Source organism: Canis lupus, chromosome 16 (assembly GCF_048164855.1).
Source record: "Canis lupus baileyi chromosome 16, mCanLup2.hap1, whole genome shotgun sequence".
NCBI classification, from domain to species: Eukaryota; Metazoa; Chordata; class Mammalia; order Carnivora; family Canidae; genus Canis; species Canis lupus.
The window spans coordinates 46,956,363-46,980,475 of NC_132853.1; the positions used below are offsets into that span (position 1 = coordinate 46,956,363).

The window sequence follows — 24,113 nt, forward strand, 5'->3', positions numbered from 1 at the left end:
TCCCCCAAAGCTCTTCCTCCAAGGCCCCTCCTGCCCCAGAGACCAGTTCTTACAGCAAATGTGTCCCCCGAGAGCAGTGGGGAACCCCCTCCAACTCATTTATGTCCCTTTGCTTTATCTCTGCCCTTCTCTGCTTGCTTCCTGTTGGAGGAAACCTCCCTTCTGGTGTGGCAGCAGCTACTGAGCTCTGATGATGCCACCATCACTATAGGAAGGGAGGTCTCCCCACTCAGGAAGAGGCAGGGAGTATCAATCCATTTCACAGATGAAGAAGCTGAGGCCTCAGAGAAGTCAAGAGTGCCATAACTGGTATTCCAGTCCACATCTGGTGGACCAGCTCCTTACCATTTGCTTCCCTGTCAGCCGGTTGCCCTGGGGGCTGGGGGGTGGCAGCCCAGAGAGCAGCCCAGAGCAGTGCAGCTGCCGCCAGCCTGGAAACCAGGTGTCCCACTGAGCTATAATTAGGTCCCTGGGTTTTTAAAAACTGGTGTGGTTTTAAAACACTTGGTGAAGATAAGGTAAAATCAGTGGTTATGGAAATTTTGTGCTAAGTTTAATTGCATTCAGATCCACTTTCAAAATGCTTGCTGCTGTCAATGAGAGACATTTTATAATAAAAATTCTGAGTACTTGAGCAAAGGTATCTAGTATTTTGGGGGAAAGGATCCTTTGTTTGTTTTGACTCCTATAAAGATGCAGGGTGGAGCCTCCTTTGCTGGGTTCCCAGTCCTGCTCACCTCTCCGGCAGCAGCTGGACAGGGTTGGAGGGAAGTGTCTGGAACTTTTCCCAGGGTTGTGGGCTTTATTACCAGTTAGGACTTGGTTGTGGATTTTGGGTTTTGTTTTTGTTTTTCAGTTGATTTCAGGAGCTGCTGTTCTACGATCATTTAGCTCAAATTACATTTCCCCAGTGGGCTTTTCAATTGAATTTCCCAGATTGTTCTGTGTTTCTACCTTCCAGATAAACACAGAGGCTCCCCGGGGCCACTCCACCGTCCCTTGCAGCCCTCCCTGCCTCTTTTTCCCTGCTTCCTTCCTGCAAAGTCTAAGCTCAGTCGAAGGGCTAGGAGGAGATTCAGGAATCCTAGGTCTAGACCTCTTGAGTTGTTCTCAAGACACGAATCACACAGAGACTCTAAAACACACTTCTGGCATCAATGCACATACTGTGGGCATTTCTCAGAGGCCTGGCTTTCACATTGGAGATTAGAGTCACCTTCTATAAAGTAGAGCTGGAAACATACAATTGTGTCTAATCTGAGCATATCTGGGAGTTTTATTCTGCAGGGCAGACTGGGGAACCTTAGGCATATTTCTACTAAAAAAAAATCCCAGTCAAAATGCAGTGGCTCCAGAAAATAAAGACCACAAGAGGGCGGTCAAGACTTGCAAATAAAAGATTCTAGGAAAAGTTAGACACAGAAGACCGTTAGGAACTTGTGACTGGATCTCTTTACTTTTTGATGGACCTGATGCTAGGCTCACCACTTTCTGTACCCAGTTGTTCCTCAGTTTTATGGAATGGCAGGGTGCCAAAAAAGACAAAAAGTCAAGGCTTTCCCTTGAAAGGGAAAATATTTCCCTTGAAATGTTTGTCCCAAACATTTAGGTCTGAGGGACACCAGTGGTCTATTCTGGCCTGCATGGGCCCGTTCATATCTACTCCACTTTCCTAGCAGCACAGACCTCCCCACTCCTAAGCAATACTGCTGACAGTCCAGAAAATCATACACTGTGATAGCTCCGAGAAGTTCTCGCAGCTCCGGACCCTGCCCCAGCTGACTTATAAAGCCTGTGCAGTAGTAACCCCAAAGGGGTATATTCCTGGCAGGAGAAGTTCTATAGGTTTCAAAAAAGCACTAAGTGCCAGAAATGCCCTAATGGTACCCTGCCATGGCCACATCCCCTCACATGATGCCTTCTGGAAGGCATCAGACAAATGTGGAGCGTCAGCCCCCTGGTGGGAGACCGTCTTTTTACAAATGGAAACATTTAGGGCAAGTTTTGGTCCTCAGATCCTCACCGACGTCTAGAGTCTTAGCAACTGGGGATGACTCAGGGCAGTAGCCTTCCCAGGATCTGTTTCTCAAGTGAGATAATACGGCCTGATGACCATGGAATAGCCAGCCTGAGACAGCAATTAGTGGACAGATCTGGGAAATGAGGGAAAACAAGGTTGGCTGTAAAGGAAACACAATATCTAGCAAGATGTTAGAGGTGTGTAATAAGACAAAAAGAACCGAGCACTTTGTGTTTCCCATGTTGGGCATAGTGTGATGTCAGGGGCCCCACATTGCTCCTTAGACTATGGCTCTGTTGCCATGACAACGCCGGCTGGCTTCCTGTGAATTTGCTCAGCAGTGACGACAGCCTAAGTGAATGTGTCCACAAAAAATATTTCTTATCAAGAAAATGACTTAATGTGGTTCCCCTGAAATTTCTACTCTGCTGAATATAAGTACTTCATTCACCACGTTGTTTGGCTGCAAAATGACACGTTCCTGCCCAGTTTGCACATCAGGCACCATGGGAAGAGAGAAGATAATTCAAGTGCATTGGAGGTTCTTAATTGTTGCTGTTCTGGTGGGTCAACAAGGAGATACAGACGTGCTGTTTAATCCAAATCTTGATAGAGGGCAAGGGTAGGCAAACTGCAGCCCACAGGCCAAAATCCGGCTGCTGCAGGTTTTTCTAAGTAAGATTTCATTGGAACACAGACACCCACATTCACACATCCACGTGGCTTTCACACTCAGTGGCAGAATTGGGTTGTTACAATAGAGACAGCTTGCAAAGCTTTCACGGACGACATGTGCCTACCCTTGATAGAAGAGGATGAGCACTGAATTCAAAGATCAGAGTTCTGCATTCAGAGCCCAGGGACAGAAACCGAGTTAGGCACATGGCTTAGCCAGTTGCCTCATCTGTAATAGAGGTGGCCTGTGTTAGCCCTTCTCCAGCTTCCTTCCAAATGCTAAAGGCTCGGTGACCCTCGGGCTGTTGGGCAAACATTACATCCCAGATGGAGTGACTGTTAGCACAAGAGAGTGATCCTTTGCCTGATGATCCGGGTCCTGTTTCAAGGACCGGTACAGAGGAAAGTAGCATCCTTGTCCCCGCGCGCCCAGTGCCCCGCCCAGTACTGCATCAACAGCTCAATGGCCCTGGGTAGTGGAGTTAGCTCTCTAGACCTCAGTGTCTGCACCTGCACCAAAAGCAGGGCAGACCTTCCCAAGGGCCCTTCTGTGACTGATGGTCCCTGGGTCTCAGGAACTCCCTGCAGTTGCCAGCAGAGGAATGAACGATGCACACCTGAGATTTGTCAGTCATGTGTGATCCCCGGGAGAAAACTCCAGGTAGCAGGTGTTGGCATACTGGTACGGGAGGAATCATCTGGCCCCATGCCTCCAGATCAGAGTTGTAGTTTGGATGACTGAATCGGGGGGGGGGGGGGGGGGGCAGGGATGATTAGCTATTCTTACCACGAAATCAGACACGAGACCTGAAAGAAATCAAGATCCTGCCTTCAGGAATCAGGTTGCCTTGACTCTCTGGGTTCCCCCCATTTCTCTCTGACATTTCAGCATCAGATTAAAGTGTCTGGCCTTGGGCACCACCCTCTGGACCTGGTAGTTCCACATCAGGAACCCATCCTAGGGAGACGAGGGATGTGCACAGAGTTTTGGGTATGAAATTGTTCATCTGTGTGTTATAGAAAACTGAAAATTGGAAATAACGTAGCTGTCCAGCAATGGAGGAATGGCTAAATACACTGTAGTAGAGCCACACAGCAGGATATGATACAGTCACTAAAATCATGTGGCGGAAGAGTGCTTCCAAATAAAAAGTTTGCTACCTATAAAGGCATAAAACAGGTTGTAAACAGTGTAATTCTGTTTATTTCAAAGAAGAAAACATGAACAGAATTAGATGAATGTTCACCAAAATGTTAACAATGATTTTCTCTGGGCGATAAAACTGTGTATATTTAAAGTGATCTTTTTTTTTAATTATTTTATCCATGTCTGTGAAATTTTCTAAAATGAACCAGTACTCTGCTTAACAAGCAGCATTGTTTAAAACTCTTTAATATGGTAACTCTACCTTTTAAAAATTTTTTGTATTAAATGTAATTGTCTTTTCCAGTGCACACATGCATCCATTCATTGTAAGAATATTTGAGGAGCAGTGGCCTCGGGCATTCTCTTGGGTCCTGGAGGCACATCAGTGAGCAGAACAGATAAGGTGCCTGTGCTGCTTGCAGGGGAGACAGAAAGGGAAAGATACAGTAGGTAGTGAGAGGCGCGTGAGAGAATCAATGCCATGGGAAGGACAGGACGAGGTGCCCTGTTGAAGCCTCGGCATTAAAGCATCACCTGAGCAGAGATGGGAGCGTGTCTTGTTCCTGTCTGGGTCAGAGGGAGCAGAAAGTGCAAAGGCCCTCAGGCAGCAAGCATGCTTGGCATGTTCCAGAGGATGAAAAAATTGTTTAGCCAGAGAACAATGGGCATTTTATTTACTCCAGATTACAGGAGGCTTTGATGCCCATGAGGTACCATCATCTTAACCCGTTGCCCAGTTACTGAATAGGAAGTAATGGATGTCATGACTCATGGCTGTTAGAAATACGCCGGCCATAATCCGTTAACAGTATCATTGAAAATGCCTTCAGTTCCTTTGTGGTTTTCTCCTCGTGAAATCTCTTGATTTAACCAGCATTGCAGTGGGTGTAGGTGAGTAAGTCACCTTAGGGCTAAGATGCTCTGCTAAGGTCCTTGGTTATATATGGCAAAGATATATACCTGTTTATGGAGCAGCACCCAAATGCCATCAGTCTTACGTTGTCAGAATTGTTTGCGTAAGCCCTGAAAACAGGACGTTTTCATTGGTAGAAAAACGATTATAGAATAAATCTGCAATTATTCACTTGCTCCCGTACTTGGTCATTGTTGGCCTGTCTGCCCTTGGAATCTTAGAAGTAGAAACTTATGTTGTCAGATTCCTCTCTCTACACTTTGCAAAACATCTTTGATAAATATATTCATCAAAGCCATATCTTCTGTTCTGCTAGGAGATGTAATATTGAAGACATTCACAAAAAAGGTACAAATTTACAATGACTTGCAGTTAAGTATTACAGCATACTTCAGAGGGTTACCTAGAGTCTCTATGATTATAGAATAGATGGCACCAAGAGATTTGGAATTACTTGATCAACTCTACTTCCTTAGTGTAGAGAAACCTTTGAGCTTGGATTCCTACTGAAGATAAGTTAGCACGTCTTGGAAAAATTGCCAGTCAGGGTATAATCGTATTTGGGGCTGGCGATTCAGGACTACACACTTCCCTGTCTTTATTGTCTGTTGGTTTTCCCACATACAAAAGCTGGTGTATAATCACTTTACAAAATTGGCAAATTGCAGACTATCCTTGGTATTGTGTTAAACCATTTGGTACTGGCATTACTGTAGGTCTGATCGTCACAGCTTGGCGGCGGCAAATGGTCCAGCCTAATAGAGAGTTAGTTAGCACCTACTGCCATCCAATCCCTCACACCTGGTGCCATAGTTTGACAGATCCAGTTTTCAGTTTTCATTTGAAATCCGCCCCCCTAATAAGGAGCTGCATGTGGAGAGCCTTTGGCCATACATATAGCTGCTCAGGCAAAGGTATTTAACACACATACACACTTGGAGAATTTGGATTTGTGGTATTCAAATTCACTTCATATGATGTGCTTTACAGAAACTCACCATAGGAGTCCTTTAAATTTATGAACACCTCCAATGATTGCAGACTGTTAGGACTTTTAGAGAATGTATCTGGGGCATAAAATGAGATGCATGTCAGTTATTAGGAAATTTTCTGATGGGGAGAGCACAGGAAGTCAAGGTCTTTCCCTGCATGGTCCTAGCCCCTGAGGGAGCTACAGAAGATGCTCCAGAAATCAGAGCAGCTGGAGCTCAGACCCAGTTCCTCTCCTACCACACTGGGAGGGCATAGAAGCATGGAAGCCCACAGGGATCTGTCACGGCCTCCCCACAGGTCCCGAGCTCCCGCAGAGCCTGTCTGCAGGCTTGATATATCCATAGTCACAGGGTTTCTGGGCCATGAGTCAGCCAAGCAGAACCCTGACCCAGGTGACCTGCTGCTGCTCATCCATGGTCCAGGAGCAGGTGGAGGCCAGGAGCCTGAGGGAAGTGCTCAAGGCAAAGGAAAGAAGTGCACAGTGAAGGATGTGATGTGAGGCCTTGCGCTGGGGGTTTTTGCAAAGGAGTCTTCATTTCACCTTCAGCATAGCCCAGGGGTGCAGAGGTCTTAGTACCACTGTATTACATGTGAGCAACCTGATGCTCAGAGAGGCCGTATCATCTGCCCAGAGTCACACAGCAAAAATGAGTAAAGCCAAGATTTGATCTAAACTCTTTGGAATCAAAGTCTGGGGCTCTTTCTAGAATTTGCCATTGATTTTACATGGTAATTGCCCTGGTGAAGGTGGAGAGGGTCACAGGGACTCTAAGGGGACTTTGAACTTAGTCTAGCACATCTGAAACATGCACGGGAATCATTTGAGGATCTTCTTAAAAAATGCATATTCTGATTCGTAGATCTGGGCTGGGGCCCAGGAATCTGCATTCCTGGCCAGCCTGCAGGTGATGCCAGTGCAGCTGATCCACAGACTACATGTTGAATAACAGGGACATAGACTATAGGACCTTTGGACTGCAGGCTCTTCGGAGGAGAGGCTACCTCACATTGATCTGATTTCCCCAGCATCTGGTCCCGTGTCTGGGGCATGACAGACCCACAGATATTTGTGGAATAAATGGTGGAGTGTTTAAATTCACCCACAAGGACCCATGAGTTGAATCAAAACATGTCCTGAGCAAGAACTCAAGATTTGAGATTTATCAGCAAGGAGCATTACCAGTGGGCTCCTAAGTGCTTTCAATCTGCAGCCCCATCTGATTCTCTGCTCCCTCCTCTGGAAACCAGCCTTCAGGAGACATCCTTGCTTCTCCTCTCCTGGTGTGAATTCCCGTTTGGGCACATAGCCCAGGGTGTCTGGCCCTGCAGGGTGTGTTTGCGTTGCTATCGTAAAGGATGCTGGCATGCTTATTCTGAGGCCTCCTTGGGTCTGCTGAAATCTCTGCAGTTAGACCATCAGCTTCAGCTTTATCCCTAGACACATACTATTTGCACTCCTGGTGAAGTCTGAATTACATTCACCACAAGGACAAACCGTTATGTCAACAGTATGCAAGCTGAGAAGGGCAGGTCTCTTTGTCTTGCCAGGAGACCAGTTGCCAAACAACCCATTCAAAAGCTCAAAGAAAGAAACAGTCCAGAGGCTCATTGTTGGTCATTTGTCAGATCCCAGCGAAGTCTAGGGCAGTCAGGACTTCTCACTGGAGAAAGGTCCCTTCAGAGAAGCTTCTGAGGGCATGGTTTCAGCTCGCTGGCCCAGCTAGTGTGGCCTCTGGGGAGGGTCACTGTGTGTGGCCAACCTCCCTAAAGGCAGGGATGCCCTCACAGCCTTTGTCTGCGGCTGTCCCAGCATGACCAGTGATGGTTTGAGGGAAGGAGTTCCGATTACATGTGAACCTCCAAATGCACAGTGTCCAGGGGCACCCTCTGAAATGACATACTTGGTAACAGCTGCTTTCCTGTAATTAACGTTTGGCAGATGGCTGGTTGGTATTGGCTACAAGCTGACTGTACCGTTCATGATTTGGCCTCTTCAAATTCTGCTGTAGGGCTTAATGAAGATGTATGATTTTGAATGAATCAATCAACCAATCAACCAATCAATGAGCTATTCAATGAATGTACAATTATGTGCTCAGTGCAGTGCTCGGCCTAAAGACACAAAGATGAATAAGATAGTCTCTGCCTTCCAGGACCTCACAGCCTAATGAGAAAGATCAGTAAATCCTCAGAAAAAGGTCACGTGTTCATTTAGGCTCCCCAGAGAAGTCAGATCTGCCACAGGGTTTTGGGAGCAAGGACTTCATGTGGCAAGTGATCCCAAGAGATGGAGGGGTGGGGAAGTAGGACTGTGTCCCAGGGAAGGGTGGAAGCCAGCTAGGGTAAGGTAAGGGCAAGTCAGTTATCTGGTGGTGCCACCGTGGACACACTGGAGCTCAGTCCTGCTGGGAAGCTAAGGAAACAGCATGGAACATGCTGCCCCTTCATGGGGCAGCGACATGGGCGCTCCAGGCTTGCCCTGCAGGCACGGCCCCCACAGAACCCTCAGATAGCCTCAGATGTACACAGGGGTGCCAAGCCAAAAGCTCGGGATGTGGGCTGGTCACAGACGACATCTGCCACAGGTTGGAAATCCCAGGAGGGAGGAAGCAGCAAGAAGATGGAGAGGTGGTGCTTAAGCTGGATTTTGTAGATGAACGAGATAGCGAGGCCCCTGTAGGAAGGGTGACCAAAGACTGGAGGCTGGAACAGAGGGGGCCCGGGGAGTAGTGGGACTGAGATCAGAGACCCAACTGATAGCCAAGGGTCTCCTCCACCTCCATTGTGACAAGTTGGCCTTTCTCTGTCCAGCAGACAGGAAGCCAGGGAAGTACAACGGGGTCCCTCCAGGGAAGATACTGAAAGGAAGGTCACGGAAGTAGGGACACTAGAGGTGGGGCCGCCTCGAGAGAGAGGTAGTGAAGGAGGCCCTGAGAAGAGGCCAGATTCTGGACACATCCTGCAGGTAAACTTGGCATGACCTGCTGACAGATCAGCTGTACAGCGTAGAAGAAGCGTTAAATACTCCATAAGTATTCACAGGTTGCCCTAGGAGCTGTTGAGAACAGGGCCCTGGAGGGAGACTGGCAGAAAGTCTTTGGGGAGGGGTCCTCTGAAGAGATGACAAGCAAGCTAAAGCCTGCAGGAGGGGAGAAGTCAGCCCAGGAAGTGGTGGGGGACACGGCAGGACAGTCTCAGGTGAGTGTGACCATACTCCCACAGCAAGGGGCAGGTGGGGGGGTGGGGGGGGGGGTGGAGCAGCTGTGAAGGATGGGAATCCGGAGTCAGAGCCTGCCTGAAAGTAGAGGTGGAGGCCGTGTAGACCATCCTCCTGGGGGCCTCTGCCTTCCTTGCCCTTTGGCACCCCCCCAACCCCCCGCTGCACAGCTGCCAGGGTAGCCACCGGCGGTCTCCTCCAGCTGTGCTGTTTATTAGACCCAGGTTGAGCGAGACACCTGCCAGAGTCAGGCCCAGACCACTGAGGTTTTGATATCGTGGAATTGTCAGCTTTTGAAAACTCCGTATTAGGATGGCTCCGTGCCATCCAGCAGCTAGCCTGCGGGTGGCAGCGTGGAAATGACTCCAGAAGCATACTCTGCAGGGGAAATGTGGAAGCCAGCTGCACGAAGCCCCCAGGCTGCTCTTATCTCAGGGCTGCCCAGGAGAGCTGGGGAGAAACCATCTCGCCCACTGGGCCGGGCCACTTTCTAGCCAGCCCCCCGACGGTGAGCACGGTCAGTGCGGCAGCCTGACCCATCCTCCTTCCAGACCACCCCCTGCGCTCCCAGCCACGTAAAACCCAATTCTGCTTCTGGCTAGAGAGACACAAGAATGGAATCTGCCCGGGCAGGGCAAGAAGCCGGTGTCCTTCCTCCATCCGGCTTCACCTCCTAGGAGTAGGAGACTCCTTTGTCAACATTCCTGCCAAACCTCACGGCTTGATTTCCGAGTGGAATCTAAGACCCTACTGCAGTTGGGTTCAGAAGCACTCAAATGCAAAAAATGCTTTTGTTGCATTTACATGCCTTTGGGGAACATTTTTTCCCTACAACTGAACTGAACATAGCCCCAAAACTCAGTCTTTGCTCAATTATGGCCCCCCAGTGAGGGCAGTGTGCAAAATGCCCAATGTTTCTTCTGGAGATCGTCACCTACAGCAGCCCATGGACCCTCTTACCACCGTCTGTGGTGCTGAAGTGTCAAAGGAGGAAGGAGCAGGGACTCTAGGAATTCACGTGAGTCCAGAACCTCTGGTTAGGAGCCCCGTGCTTCAGATGGAAGCTAGGTGTTCATGAGCAGCCCCAGCAAGATCACAGCCTCACCCAGGTGAAGACACTTGTCAACTCTTCCAAGGACGTCAGAGCACGGAGTCCGTTGTCTGGGGGTCTTTCCAGAATTTACTGTGACGTTCCTGATAGGATAAAATTAATCTCCTCATGCCTCTTTCTGATAACTTATTAAAGAAGAACAGAATAGAGGGGCATAGTCAGTATTCTCATCTCAAACTTGAACTTCCTGATTGTTCGTTGCAATTTCGACGACACCCAGCAGAAAGTTAATCAACTTGGAATCATTCCCGGGGCAGATGTTTGAAGTAAAAGAGGACTTCTGCTGTCCGTTACCTCCATTTTGACCCCAGTCCGTACCTTCTAATTGATTGAGTTCTCCTTTCCAGCTTCTCTCTTAACTCAGGCATGAGACCCTGCGGGCAAAACATCCCGTGATGGGGACCGAAACTACCCTCTCCAGCAATAAGGAATGCCCTGAGCCAGCAAGACCCCCGGTGATTGACCCCAAGACAGCAATCAACTTGACCTGCACTGCTCAGCTGCATGCATGTACCCGCCAGCCTCTGCCCTGCGTCTTCCTGACATGATCCTGGGAGTGCTTTCAGCACTTTGGAGACAGTCTTTGAGACACTAGTCTGCTGTCTTCCTGGTGCTGGCCTCCCCCAAATAAATCACTTGCTCATTTCACCACCCCTCATTTGTCTGCCTTTGCATTGTGTCAGCGGCGAGTGGTCGAACCTGGTCTGTTTGGGACCCCCGGGGCCAGATCCTTCTCCCTAGCTTCCAGAAGACGGGGCTGGTCCTGCAGTTGAGCGGGGGAGGGTCCTGATGTGACATTAGCAGTTATATCTTGGCTCTTTCTCAAAAGCCTGTCTAAAAATTTCTCCCATTCTCTGTCAAAGGGGAGGCCCATACACGTATCACTGCAGTTCAGGTTATCATCTTTGAAGAGCGTCGATGTATCCAACGACCCCTGGGTTCACCTGTGTGTCCCACCAGGCACTGCCCATAGAAGAATCATATAGCAGTGTCAAATACTTTCAGCTCTGAAGCAAAAAAGTTAGGGCCATCTTTCCCCCATGTGTTAATGCCTCTACCTAAATCGGTGTGCTCAGTTATTCCAGGCACGCACTCAAGCCATGAGGTTCGATCCCAATGCAAACGTGTTATTTTTATCACAGAAGAGCATCACCCAACAGCACAGCATCTGATGAACACATTCAAGAGTCATATCCTTACTCAACCAGGATGTAGCGCGCATACCCTGTGCTGAGCACTGTGTGAGGCCTGGGCATCCAGAGATGGTTGCCTGTGCTAATGCAAAACCTCTTCAACAGAGCCTGGCACAGGGTGCTCGCTCAGTAACTGTGGGATGAAGGGATGCTGGTGCTCTAAGAGGGAATATGGTTTATTCCTCAAAGCCTTCTCTGCTGCTAAAGAAAACATGTCAGATCCTCCCATCTGCCCTTAAGAGCTAAGAACTGATGCTGATGTGCTCTGGTCACGTAGTAAAGCCCAGAACGCCTTCTTTATGTCCTATACTTTCTTTTTGGTAACTACATTGACTCGAGTGATGTCCTGGCACCTGCTCCAGAACTCCGAGCTGCTCTTAGGTCTGCTGCATTGGGGAAGAAGGCCAGGGAGGTGGGAGAGTGGGGGGGGGGAAGGGGTAGAGGGCGTACCTCATCATTAAGAATGTATCCAAAGCAATATAGTATTTGTCCTTGGGCTCAGGGCTGTGGCAGTTCAGCCACACTGCAGGACCCTGGCCTTTCAGCAGCTGACGTGGCCAGCGACTGGTCCCCTCACCGTCAGGCAAGTGTTCTACATGCAGAGTCTGTGGGGAGATTCTCCATGGGCTCCTTTGCTGACTGTTGAGACCTTCCCATGTGATCCCATTAGCCTTTCCTTTTTATGCCGAGCCTTCTTTCTCTCCTCCACCTTTTACCTGAGACAGACTCCAGCTCTTCAACCAGAGTAATGAGGGTGTGGTCTTTCCAGCATTTTTGTGTAGCATGAGCCTGGTTTATAAAAATGTCTTTTGGTCACTGAGCAAGGATTCGTCAGGTTCAAAGGGTGCTGTGTGTTTTGCGTGAAACCAGGTTTCCCGAGTTCAACTCTTGACTTAAAAACAAAAAACAAAACCAAAAAAATAAAAAAATAAAAATCCCACAACCTTATGTTCTTCTTACTATGCCTTTTAAAGCAGCAATAAATCATCCCCACAGCTTGCCGGTTTAGAGGTTCCTCTCCAGGAGACCATATTCTCCCTTTTTGCTAGGGTACAAGTTCCCTTCATGCAAATGAACTATTTGCATATTTAAGAATAGGAAAATCTACAAGTAAGAAAAGCATCAGTACACAGGGTATTGCTTCTATTATGTTAACCATTGTGAAGCACCCCATTCACCAAGAAGTAAACTTTGAAGTCCTAGAATGAAAATCAGAATCCCATGACTTGATTCTTGCTTAACTATGTAAAGAGTTGTCTCTTGATAGGTAAGGGCAGTTTTGTGGTGTTTTTTTTCTTCTACTTTGCAAATGTTGCCCTTAGGGTAAGCATGGCCACCAACTGTGGAATAAATATCTCATCATCCTGTGATTTCTTTTCTTGCCCCCATCCCACCTCCCACCTCCCAGCTGACCTCAAGCTTAATTAAATGCTTTCTATCACTTTTTCCTGGGAAAAATGACACATTGTTCTCACATGTGTGCTTGTTGTTTAGAAAGCCAAGCTTGGCCCCGCTGGTAACAAAGTAATCAGTCCTTCAGAAGACAGGAGACAACCTTCCAACAACCTGGACAGAGTGAAACTCACAGACTTCAATTTCCTCATGGTGCTGGGGAAGGGAAGTTTTGGAAAGGTAAGAGGACAGTTGTCAGGGAGCTGGAGGGGCGCTTCCAGAGAATGCTAGGATCAGTTCCATGCTCCCTAGGGTTTCCAGAACCACCCTTGAGATTTGCCTGCTCTGTACTCATTTCTGAGATGTTCCCCTGCCTACCCCGACCCACCCACCGCTTCATTTCATTAAAAACAACCATACCCAGAAAGCTACAGAGGGTTCACTCTGCATCACCATTTTGGGGTTGAGAACAGAGCAGGTGCTCCAACATGTTGGTTGAATAAATAATCTTCGCAACTAAAAATTACAAGGTGATTTGTAGTAAGCAAACGTAATGATTAAGAGGCACTGAACTGCGTTTCTTCAATGATCAACCTATATGTCTACATTTGGCTTCTCTGGCCCCAAATCTCATGATAGATCCAGGAAGTGATGTCCATCCTGCCTTTTTGTTTGTCTTGGCTCCTGACTCGTGAGAAGCTTATAAAAAGGTCAGTCACATTTTTGCCTAAAGGATGCTCCTGAAAAATGTGCACACTTCAAGGTGAATGCTGAGGACCAGGTATATTCCTTTCCGCAGCCACAAAAGCTCCATCATGCAACCATAGCCTACGCTGTGTACAAATCTTGACAGCTCCTCAATTAACCAATACTGGAAGAATTTAATCTGCACTGACATGCGATCTTTCAAAATTTGCACATAAAGTGGAACTTTGTGAATGTTTATATCATGCATTTATAAATTGGCACAAGGTGAACAGCCACCTGACCAGGTTCCTCCCCACTCCCATTACCAGACATACACTTCGAACCTTTCAGGTTGCCTTTCGTCTGCTCCCAGGTAATGCTTGCTGACAGGAAGGGCACAGAGGAACTGTATGCTATCAAAATCCTGAAGAAGGACGTGGTGATTCAAGATGATGACGTGGAGTGCACCATGGTAGAGAAGCGAGTCCTGGCCCTGCTTGACAAGCCCCCATTCCTGACACAGCTACACTCCTGCTTCCAGACAGTGGTAAGGACCCTGGGGGGGATGTTATCTGTGACAAGGTGTGTGGGCGTCTCTCCAGGGCCACCCTTGACCCAGTGTTCTAAGCATCTGAATCAACCTTCTCCAGTGGAAAAGGCTCGAGAAAGACATAACCTGGGAACAGCCTCTCACTCTTATGCCACTGGTAAATTTGGGGAGTCCCCTCTCTGGAATGTGCCCTACTTACAAGCTTGGCACTAATTCTCTTTGATTCAGCAAACATTTGGATCAAAGGTTTTCTTTATACCAAGCAGTGTGCTAAGACTTAAGAATACAAAACCAATAAAATAACCCACAGTCCTGGCTTTTTAAGACTACTGATCCAGTTGCCAAGCATTGCATTGGAACATGAGGAAACTTGATCTCATAAAAGAGTGTGTTCTTGTTGATGGCACACAGCAGGCTTGGCAGTCTGGTCTGTTTTGTATAGCCCATAAGCTCTGAGAAAGGTTAGAGGGGTAAAAAAAAAAAAAAAAAAAAAAAAAAAAAAAAAAAAAGAATGCTATTTTGTGACGTGTAAATTAGATGAAATTCACATTTCAGTGTCCATGAATCATTTTCTTGGAACACAGCCACGCTCCTTCATTCTCCGACGTCCACAGTGGCTCTGAGGCTGTGAAGGCAGAGTTGAATAGTTGCAAGAGATGCACAAAGCCCATGGTCTTTCCTGTTTAGCCCTTTACAGAAAGTTTGCCGAGCCCTGTCTTACAGTATAAATAAAAAAGAGGACAAAAGAGTTCCAAAGCACTGATGAGCCTGTAGTGGGGCCAGGGCAGTGGCATGGAGCTTGCAGGCAGCCTGCAAGAAACGCGAACATTTCGAGGGCACCATCATCAGTCTTGCCCAAAGACAGGCTCTCCATTTCCTCAACGCTTGCCCTTTTTAAAGAGATGACTCAATAATCAGTAGCTATAATTAGTATTGTTATGATTACAATATCTTCAACTTTCTGTTGGCCGGAAAGTGACTCTCTGTTTTACGTCTCTCTTTAAAATGTCTTGGGAGGGACCCCTCAGTGCTCTTGGATTTTAGAATCTCAAAATGACAGTATAACCACACAGTGTCAGGGCAGGCAAGGGGCTGCAGAGTCAGGTGCCAGCCACTGCGTGTCAGCCTGGCACTGGTGGCATGGACAGCCCCCTCCTCCCGGCAGCACCAAAGTAGGGCCGAAGAGGGAAGAGCAATATAACAGAGAGGGACCCATGTCTGCGAGTCCTAGCCCGTATCCTATCACCCTGGTTACACTGACGAAGCTCCAGAAAGCAACAAAACATGGAAATAAAGATGGAATTAAAATTCATAACAGGAAAGCTAGAGATGGAAGCTCCCGGAGCTATTTCCTGGCTGCTAGCACCAGCTTCATCATTTTTTCCCTCCCCGTGCAACACTTTAATGTTTAATAACTTCAGCAAAATGTCTAGAAGCGAACAGAGGTCGGCTTTCCCCTGGGTGTGCTGTGCTGTTAGCTATTTCGCTGTTCAACCCCATTTTCCCCCAACTGCCCCACTGTGATGTCCTCATAAACATGCACACTTACTGGGGTCAATGATGTACACCCTCCGTGGGGCTGACAATTAACACACCAGTGACAGAGAAGATGAAGAACAATATTTGGGCCTATTATGGATGCAACAGCACATCTGATTAGCCTCGTCATGTATAGTCCCTTCCCCCACAGTCAATATCGTTGGGCATTTATAATTTATGAGCCCAGCCTAACTCACGAGATTGGTTTTCGGAAGCTTCCAGTGAAACACACGACTACAGCACTGTGGTTTGCCTCCCAGACACTGCAAACCAGAAACACCAGTTAAAAGTAAATAATTGGCCCACTTGGATTCTTCACACCATCCCTAACTTAGACATGTCTTCTGTGTGCAGGAGAGAGGGAAGAGGGTTTGAGGCCGTTACTGTAATAGGAAGCATGTGGAACCAGATGGGGACAGGCATGTTGACAGAGCGCCATTATTTCAGAGTTACATTAATGGCTTTATACTTCCCGAGGCCCTCATGTGGTAGGGTCTATTACTTATTTTTTATTTGGGAAGAAAAAATTTGAAGGGCTCCACTGAGCAGATCTGCCAGCGAAGCCCACGGTTTACTAACTAATGAGAAAGCAAAGCACAGCCTAGAAAGTAATGGAAGCCTCTCTGCCGGTGACCAAGCCCTGCTCACATGTTGAACCTTCATCTTCAGGATCGACTGTACTTCGTCATGGAATACGTCAATGGTGGGGACCTCATGTACCACATTCAGCAAGTAGGAAAATTTAAGGAACCACAAGCAGTGTGAGTACTATTTTTTTTTTAAGGCCTTTAATTTAGACAGCACATAGAAACTTCTGGGTGAAGTATGGACGTAGGGCTTCACCGTCCTCCGACCTGAGCCCTGTAACTTCCCAGGGGGCAGACTTATTGGTTGGGTCCATCTACACCCATCCCAAGGAGAGGTTTGTTCTACTTCCAGTAAGTTGGAGATGCTGGTGTATCCCCCTCTCACCCAGTTCCACCCTCACTGATTGAGTCAGCCATTCATGATACAACAAATCGTTGTTGTACACCCACAACACACCAGGCATTAGGAGTGTGAAAGGCTCTCTGCCCTGTGGGAGCTCACCATCTGCCCTGGAGTAGAAGAGGTCACTCGACAATTGTAACATGTAGCCATAATTTTAGAGGTGGCACCACGCAAGCCCTGATAAAGAGGGGAGTGAGGGTTGCACATCCTCAGGCAATGCCCAAGCCAGCAGGGCGGAAGGTAAGGTTTGAGATTGAGGGTGAGGGGAGCTCCAGGTGATGAGCCTGATGGAGGACCTGGCTGAGGACCATGGAAGGCTGTGGGGGGCTTGACACCATCAGGCTAAGTTTTCAGAGAGCTCTGACCAAGAGGGGAAGGAGGAAAGGAGAGTGGGGACTGGTGCATGGGGGTTGGTGAAAAATCTATGTAGAGGAGAAAGAATGGAACTTTAATTAGACCTTGACCTTGGAGCCAAAGAGGAGGAAGGGTCTTTGAGAAACATCCTGGAGGAAGAAAAGCAGAACTTGGTGTAGAACAAGAAACCTTTTCAGGTGATACCTCATTTTAGGGTTGGGGGCAGCCACAGAAGAGATGGTTTGGGTGGGGAATCATGAGCTCAGTTGGGAGGGTTTGATTAGGATGTAAGAGTCAGCAGCACAGGGCAGAGACATGGGCTCCGGGGGAACAGAGAAAATGGTCCATCTAAGGGGGGACTTTGGTATCAGAAAAATCATCCTGTTTTCCAGGGGCTAGAAGATCACAGGACAGGCAGCAGGAGCAAATGTATACAAACAGCTATTTCATTTCCCCCAGGGAGGATGCAGAGTGGGCATATACCCTGATTAATCAAGTTAGCTAATGTTCATTGGATTCTGGCCGGTGTTTCGGTCTAAAAGATAAATCTGAAAAACTGTTGGCCTGCGTGGGTTGGTGTGTCTTAGATTGAGTGAAGATTGAGTGAAGGCGGAAGAGGGACTGCTTTGGTAGCAAGCTTAAAATATGCAAAGAGGGTTTTTTTTTTCATTCTCAGATTTCTTTATTAATCAAATACACAAATGCCAATCAGATTTTTGTTGAAGGGGATTTTTTTTCCTAAGTTTTTAAAAATTTATTTATTCATGAGGAACACAGAGGCAGAGACACAGGCAGAGGGAGAAGCAGGCTCCCTGCCGGGAGCCTGATGTGAGACTTGATCCCAGGACCCCAGGATCACACCCTGAGCTAAAGGCAGATGCTCAACCACTGAGCACCCCTCCATTTCTATTTTTATTTTTCAGTCTTCAGAAATGCCTTTTTCCCCTGTCTTACTCTGTTAGTTATAAAGCATTAGAATGCTCGGGTTGTAAAGCCCAGCTTGATGGAGCTGCAAAGAGCAAGTAGCCGAATAGCCACCTTGTTCTGAGGTAACATCAAGGTGTCTCATCCAGCGCCCTTTGGTTGTATTTGTGTTGCTAGAAAATGTTTATTTTAAAAATACAGAAAAGCACGAAAATAACGCAAAAGTTGCCTTTAATCCTCTCTTCCTTCCACCACCCCTTCCCTGTCTTGCCAGCCTTCAGGGGTGCCCCCTGCCCAGTTAGAGTTTGGTCCTTATCACCAAAGGTTGCCCTCTGCCTGTGTAGACATTGTGCCGATTTTAAACCTCCCAGGTGTGATGTTTGCACAGACACAGCCTTGTGGCTCCTCAGACTTCAGAGATTCCTAAATGCTATGCAAATTTTAAAACCTCTTTCAGCATTTACTCTGAGTTTATTATGAATTATTTAAAAGGGTAAACTCAAGTATGAATCATGGTGTGTGTCCCATTTATCCCAGCACTTGGGGCGGGGACGGGTGGGGGGGGGTGAGTACAGCAGCTACAGAGTGCATCACACACTCTACTTTGTCTTCTAGGGAATCACTGCATCTTTACACACTAACGCATTCTGTCCATGAATAGGGAAATGCACATTTTCTCCACCCTTCCCCAGTCCTGACACAGAAGAGTCTAGCAGCCACTTTTTAAAAGATTGCATTAGGAACTTCTTGTAAGCAGTAAATTAACTGTCTACTGGCTTCAAACAAGAAGTGCTTGTTTCTGGACAGGTAATAAGCCTGTCTCTTTGACATATTAGCTGTAGAATTCCTTGGGGAGGTGAGAGTGATAAAATGGCAGAGGGAAGGATGAAGGGTTTGTCACATGTAGGGTGATGTTGATCTCTGATAGTCGCGGGATCTTACATTTTTTTTGCCTCACTGATGCCCAAACTGGAAGGTACAAAATGTTCAGAAATCCACAGAGCAAGCCAGAGACCTGATGAGCATTTTCTTTTGCAGATTTTATGCGGCAGAGATTTCCATTGGATTGTTCTTTCTTCATAAAAGAGGAATCATTTACAGGTGCGTATGGAAGCTCTGCTGCCAGCAGTGCAGCTGAGAGTCTTCCTGGACCTCTGGTCCTCCGTGTGCACATATAATTCTGTGATGGGGACCTAAGACAGACTTGATAACCCTCGAGGTCACAGAGACCTGCTGGGACCCACCTTTGCCTACAGCCTCCAGGCAAATCAGAGCTATTTTCTGATCTCTAGACCTCAAAAGATGTTGCATCTTATTTCTGCTTCCCACAAGAAAACATGGCTTTTCTCTCCACTGACAGCTCCTTCCTCTGCCTTTTTTTTTTTTTTTTTTTTTTTGAATGGAGATCAGGGAGCAATGGAAACCGAATTTTTGTTCTAGATGCTCAGCAGGAGAAAAATATGGGGTGTAGGGGATAAGCAGAGGAAAAACTGTTGAGTTAAATTCTTCAGGTGGTGAGCAACAGCACAAGTCTGATGCCAAAAAAAGGAGAATGTCTTCTAGTATTCGTCGAAGAGTACAAGGACGTATGGCACTAGGGCAGAATGCAATAGCCACACGTGCGTGAGCCCATGAGGTAGTTCTGAACCTGTGATTGGGCAAACCTGGTTGTAGGCCAGGCCCTCTGTATGGGACAATAGCAAATCAAATGAGTGGGATCTGCCCAGGCCTGCTAAATTGGAATCTGGTGATTCACATGCTCAGCCAAGGTCAGTGATCGCTAGTCCAACCATTTAATCATTTATTCGGTGTGCATTTATTAAGTACCTACTGTATTCTAGGCACTACAGTAGGCTCTGGAGATGTAAAAAAACAAAACCCAGTAATCCCTGGTCCCCACTCTCCCAGGACTCATAGTTAATACACCATTGCAATGGCAGCTAGTCACATAGCCTTCTGTCTCACTAGCTCTGGAGCAGACTGTGTGATGTCATGGGATGGACTCTGATGCTCTCCTGCTTCCTTGCAGGGATCTGAAGTTAGACAATGTCATGCTGGATTCGGAAGGGCATATCAAGATTGCTGATTTTGGGATGTGCAAAGAACACATGATGGATGGAGTCACAACCAGGACCTTCTGCGGGACTCCAGATTACATTGCCCCGGAGGTAGGGCCCCCCGATTCTCCTTGTTTTCTAGACCAGACCTTTCAAATCACACATACAACCTCCTCATTGGGGTATGGAATCATTAGTGAATAACTAAGTCGTGACCACAAAATGGGCTAAACTAAGCTAAATAAAGCAAAATAGAAAACAAGTGTGAGAGCTCACTGCATAGTACGGTATGTCTTATTTCACGGAACTTTGTTATGTGTAAGCTGCTTGTATGGTGGAATGTGTTTCTTACACAGTCATGGTCAAAACAATTTAAGCTATACTGTCGGGCAGAGAAAGTAGAGATCTTGGTTGTAAAAATGCTCCGCATGGGAAAACTGGATCAAAAGGTGATTCCAATGATGACTTTATAGTAAAATTACAGTGATTAGTGCCCTACCTCACCCATTGAGTGGGTCATGGTGTTTAATCTAGACAGAACATTTCAGTGTGGTTATAAACAGTGTGGTTCCAAGATGTGTGATTACAGCAGTGGCCATACTGCTTAATCTTTGTTATGACACATTCTTTTTTTTTTTTTAAGCTTTGTTTATTTATATGAGAGAGTTTATATGAGAGAGATATATTTATCATATTTATATGAGAGAGTGAGTGAGCAAGCAGTGGGGAGAGGCAGAGAGAGAGAGACTCTCAAGCAGACTCCACGTAGAGCCCAACGCGGGGCTCGATCCCACGACCCTGAGGTCATGACCTGAGCCAAAATCAAGAGGTGGATACCTAACTGACTGAACCCCCAGGAGCCCTTGTTGTGACACATTCTGAGTAATTTTCGTCCTATTGTGAACCTTCCAACATGCCAATGACCAGGTCGGTTATAACCCTGGATCACTGTGTAGCCAACTTCCCATTCACACACAGCCCAGTGGAAGAAACGGTTTCTTCCCAGCTGAGTTCCATCATGGTAGAAGGTAACAGATGCAAAGTTAGCCCAACCTTCCCTCTTCGGGAGAGCTCTCGTGTCAGCTGTTGGCAGCTTGTGTGGTGTTTTTTTTTTTTTTTTTTTTTGTGGTGTTTTTTTCACCTGTTGTTCGATTCTTCACAGGCTGTGGGAACTCAGTAAGTTACTTGGCCTCTGCCTCCCTGTTTCTGCAGTGGCAAGTTAGAGATAAGCATAGCCTCCTTGTAGAATTCCTATGAGGACAGAAATGCCAAATAAAGTGTTTTTGCACCTAGTAGACCCTCTGTGGTAGCCAGAGTTCCAAAAGGGAAGCTGAATTTCTTTTTTCCAGCATGAAGAGCTTCCTTGTTTTGTTTGTCGTATGCCCAGTGTGGAAACACAGACTTCAAACACTTACTTAGAAACTTAAATTCTCAGTGACATAGCCAAAGGTGACATGTTATCTTGATACATAACTTCATGGGGCTTGCCCTCCAAAGAACTCACACATCACTGTCTCCAGGCATAATGGGAGCTTAAATAGTCCTATTTCTCAAACAGGAAGAATAAGGTGATCATACAGTACCAGTACAACTTCCTGATGCAGTATTTATTCTGACACCTTCTACAGGCTAACATGTATTAAACAGGCTGTGATTATGAGCTGTGCGTGCTCCATTTAACACCCACCAGATGCTATAAAAATGTGACAGGGAAGGCAGTGTTTTTAGGAATAAAGGTGGTTTGAACTTCATCTCCATTAAGACCCAGCCTCTGCGATCAAACTAATAGCCTTCTGCGCTCAGTAACACTTCAACCATCTGACATCACCAGGGAGATGGCATTCCACGTAGATGAAATGTTCCAAATAATTGACATTTGTTGTCTTTTTTTCCCTCCTAACCTGTATCAGGTTCCTGTTGCCACTACAACAAATCACTATGCACTTAGTGGATTAAAACAGTACAAATTTATTATCATATGGCTCTGGGGCTCAGAAGTCCAAAATCCATTTCACTGGGTCAAAGACAAGTTGTCGGCAGGGCTACACTCCCACCAGAAGCTCTGGGGGAGTCCCACTGCCTTGCCCTTTCTAGCCTTTGCGTGGCCACAGTCCATGGTGTCACGTCTTACCATCTCCGTCTTTGGTGACCCCAGCCTTACAGCCTCCCTCTCATAGGACCATCGTGATTACAGGGGCCCCACCCATATAACCCAGGCTCATCCCTTTGTCCCAGAATCCTTAATCACATCTGCAGGGATCCCTGGGTGGCGCAGCAGTTTGGCGCCTGCCTTTGGCCCAGGGCACGATCCTGGAGACTCAGGATCGAATCCCACGTCGGGCTCCCTGCGTGGAGCCTGCTTCTCCCTCTGCCTGTGTCTCTGCCTCTCTCTCCCTCTCTCTGTATGACTATCATAAATAAATAAATAAATAAATAAATAAATAAATAAATAAATAAATAAATAAAAATTAAAAAATTAAAAAATAAAAAAATAAATCACATCTGCAGAGTGCCTTTTACCAAATAAAATTACCAATATACACAGATTCCCAGACTAGAATGCACAAACCTCTGGGGACATCCTACCACGCTCAAGATGGTGTCCCATCTAACTATATTTGATAAACTCCCACCTCCTTCCTCTAAGGACACTGAAACATACTTCTAATGTATCTTGGCAACTTTGGGGCATTTTTTTTTTAACTTGTACTGGTTTGTATGTTTATTTACTTGTGTGCAACTTGATCACACACGGGTAGACTTGCTTCTACAACAGCATAATCCAGAAAGAGTATAGTTCATCCCTCCTCCTGGCCTTTTATAGTCACACCCACCTCTCCCCATCACCCCTCTTGTCCCCATCCTTCCCCTCCCCCACCAACCAACCACTCACCTCTTTTCCATCCTATAACTTTGTCATTTCAAGAATAGCATATGACAGAGTCATACAGTATATAACCTTTTGAGATTGGCTTTCTCATCTGGGCACTTTCTAGAACTGTAGTCATCATATTTGTGCTTCTACCCCCTGGGTGGGTTACTGAAACATCCTTTGCCTCAGTTTCTTCCCCTATAAAGTGGGGATGATAATGTCTCCTTCATGAAGTTACTGCATGTAGTTTGGAGGATCATCTGGCACCAGGCACGTTGGTCCTGCCATGGTTATTATTCACTTGACCCATTTGCCACATTGCATTGTGGGCCTCTTGCAGTCTTCTACTACAACCCTCCCTCAAATAGTCCCCACAGCATGATTCAGAAGAGGTGCCCACAGCAGTTAGGTAATGGTCTAAGGCCACATTGCTGAGAAGTGCCAGGACCAGGCTTCACTGCCAGGCCACCTGCAGACCCGTGGACTGCCCACTGCACAGAACCCCTGCTCAGATCCTAAGTGACTCACATGTTCAGAGAACGTGCCGTACACTTAGTGTGCCAAACAGGGTGCCACTGGGACAGCATCTACAACAGGGCCCTGCCCTTGACATAGTTTACAGTGTGGAAGACATGACATGCAAACAGAAACCGAAATCCCTGTTAGATTCTGGTTGACTTTCATTGTAAAATAAGCTGCACCACTTTGGGAGCTCAATCAGTAATTCACATTGTTTTACCTGAAACAATAATCTCAGTTCAAGTGGTTTCACCTTTTGTTGGCATTTCCCCATACGGATCCAGGAATATGGCATATTTGACCATGGGAATAATTGCTGTGAAGAGGAAGCCCATCTAGGTTCAAAGTTTCTAAATTTGCTCAGGGGTTAATATAATCCTGTCCTCTGTGTAAATCTTTCTGTCAGGCAGAGGCAAAAATAATTATCCTAGCTGGCATTTTCCTTAATAGGCAAAGCAGAGACTTAAATATTTATGGCTGTTTGTTTAAACCCCTTGAAATGGATTAATATTGTGGCATCTCCTTAATCAGTGAAGATGAGCTAAAGCAGAAAATGTCACTTAACAGATGGGACTTTTGGAGTTGAGTTGGATACCCACAAGGGGGACACTAATCAGAAGAGAAGTCCTGGATCTGACCTTACAGGTCCTCTTTGCTTTGACATAGAAAGAATTCTTAGCGGTCGGTGTAAGTCCCTGGGAGGGACAAACAGAAGCTTCATCTGAGTTTAATCCCCCAACAGAACGTGATTTGGGGCATGTGGAGTCCACCTCCTGGCAGCTAAGAATCAGGGTCTGAATATTTGCATTGCCCACTTTTTCCCGGGAGAAGAAGAACAGCAGCAGGGGATGGGTTTACTCCTGGCTGGTGCACCTCTGAGTACCTCCTGCTGCGGTGGGAGCAAAGTCGTTTGAAAATGTGCCACAAAGAATCCTTGCTATGGCAGGGAGCATGTCAGAC

The 24,113-nt window shown here is 46.8% G+C and overlaps 1 protein-coding gene across 2 annotated transcripts in view; it reads left to right on the top strand.

Annotated features, from left to right (window-relative positions):
• PRKCA (protein kinase C alpha) overlaps nucleotides 1-24,113 on the top strand; it is a 395,469-nt gene that overhangs the window by 326,379 nt on the left and 44,977 nt on the right. For both annotated transcript variants that reach the window (XM_072781076.1, XM_072781077.1), the window contains 5 exons: nucleotides 12,764-12,901; nucleotides 13,722-13,895; nucleotides 16,107-16,198; nucleotides 18,744-18,806; nucleotides 19,735-19,873. In XM_072781076.1, coding sequence (XP_072637177.1) covers nucleotides 12,764-12,901; nucleotides 13,722-13,895; nucleotides 16,107-16,198; nucleotides 18,744-18,806; nucleotides 19,735-19,873 — 606 coding nt within the window. The remainder of the gene's footprint in view (nucleotides 1-12,763; nucleotides 12,902-13,721; nucleotides 13,896-16,106; nucleotides 16,199-18,743; nucleotides 18,807-19,734; nucleotides 19,874-24,113) is intronic.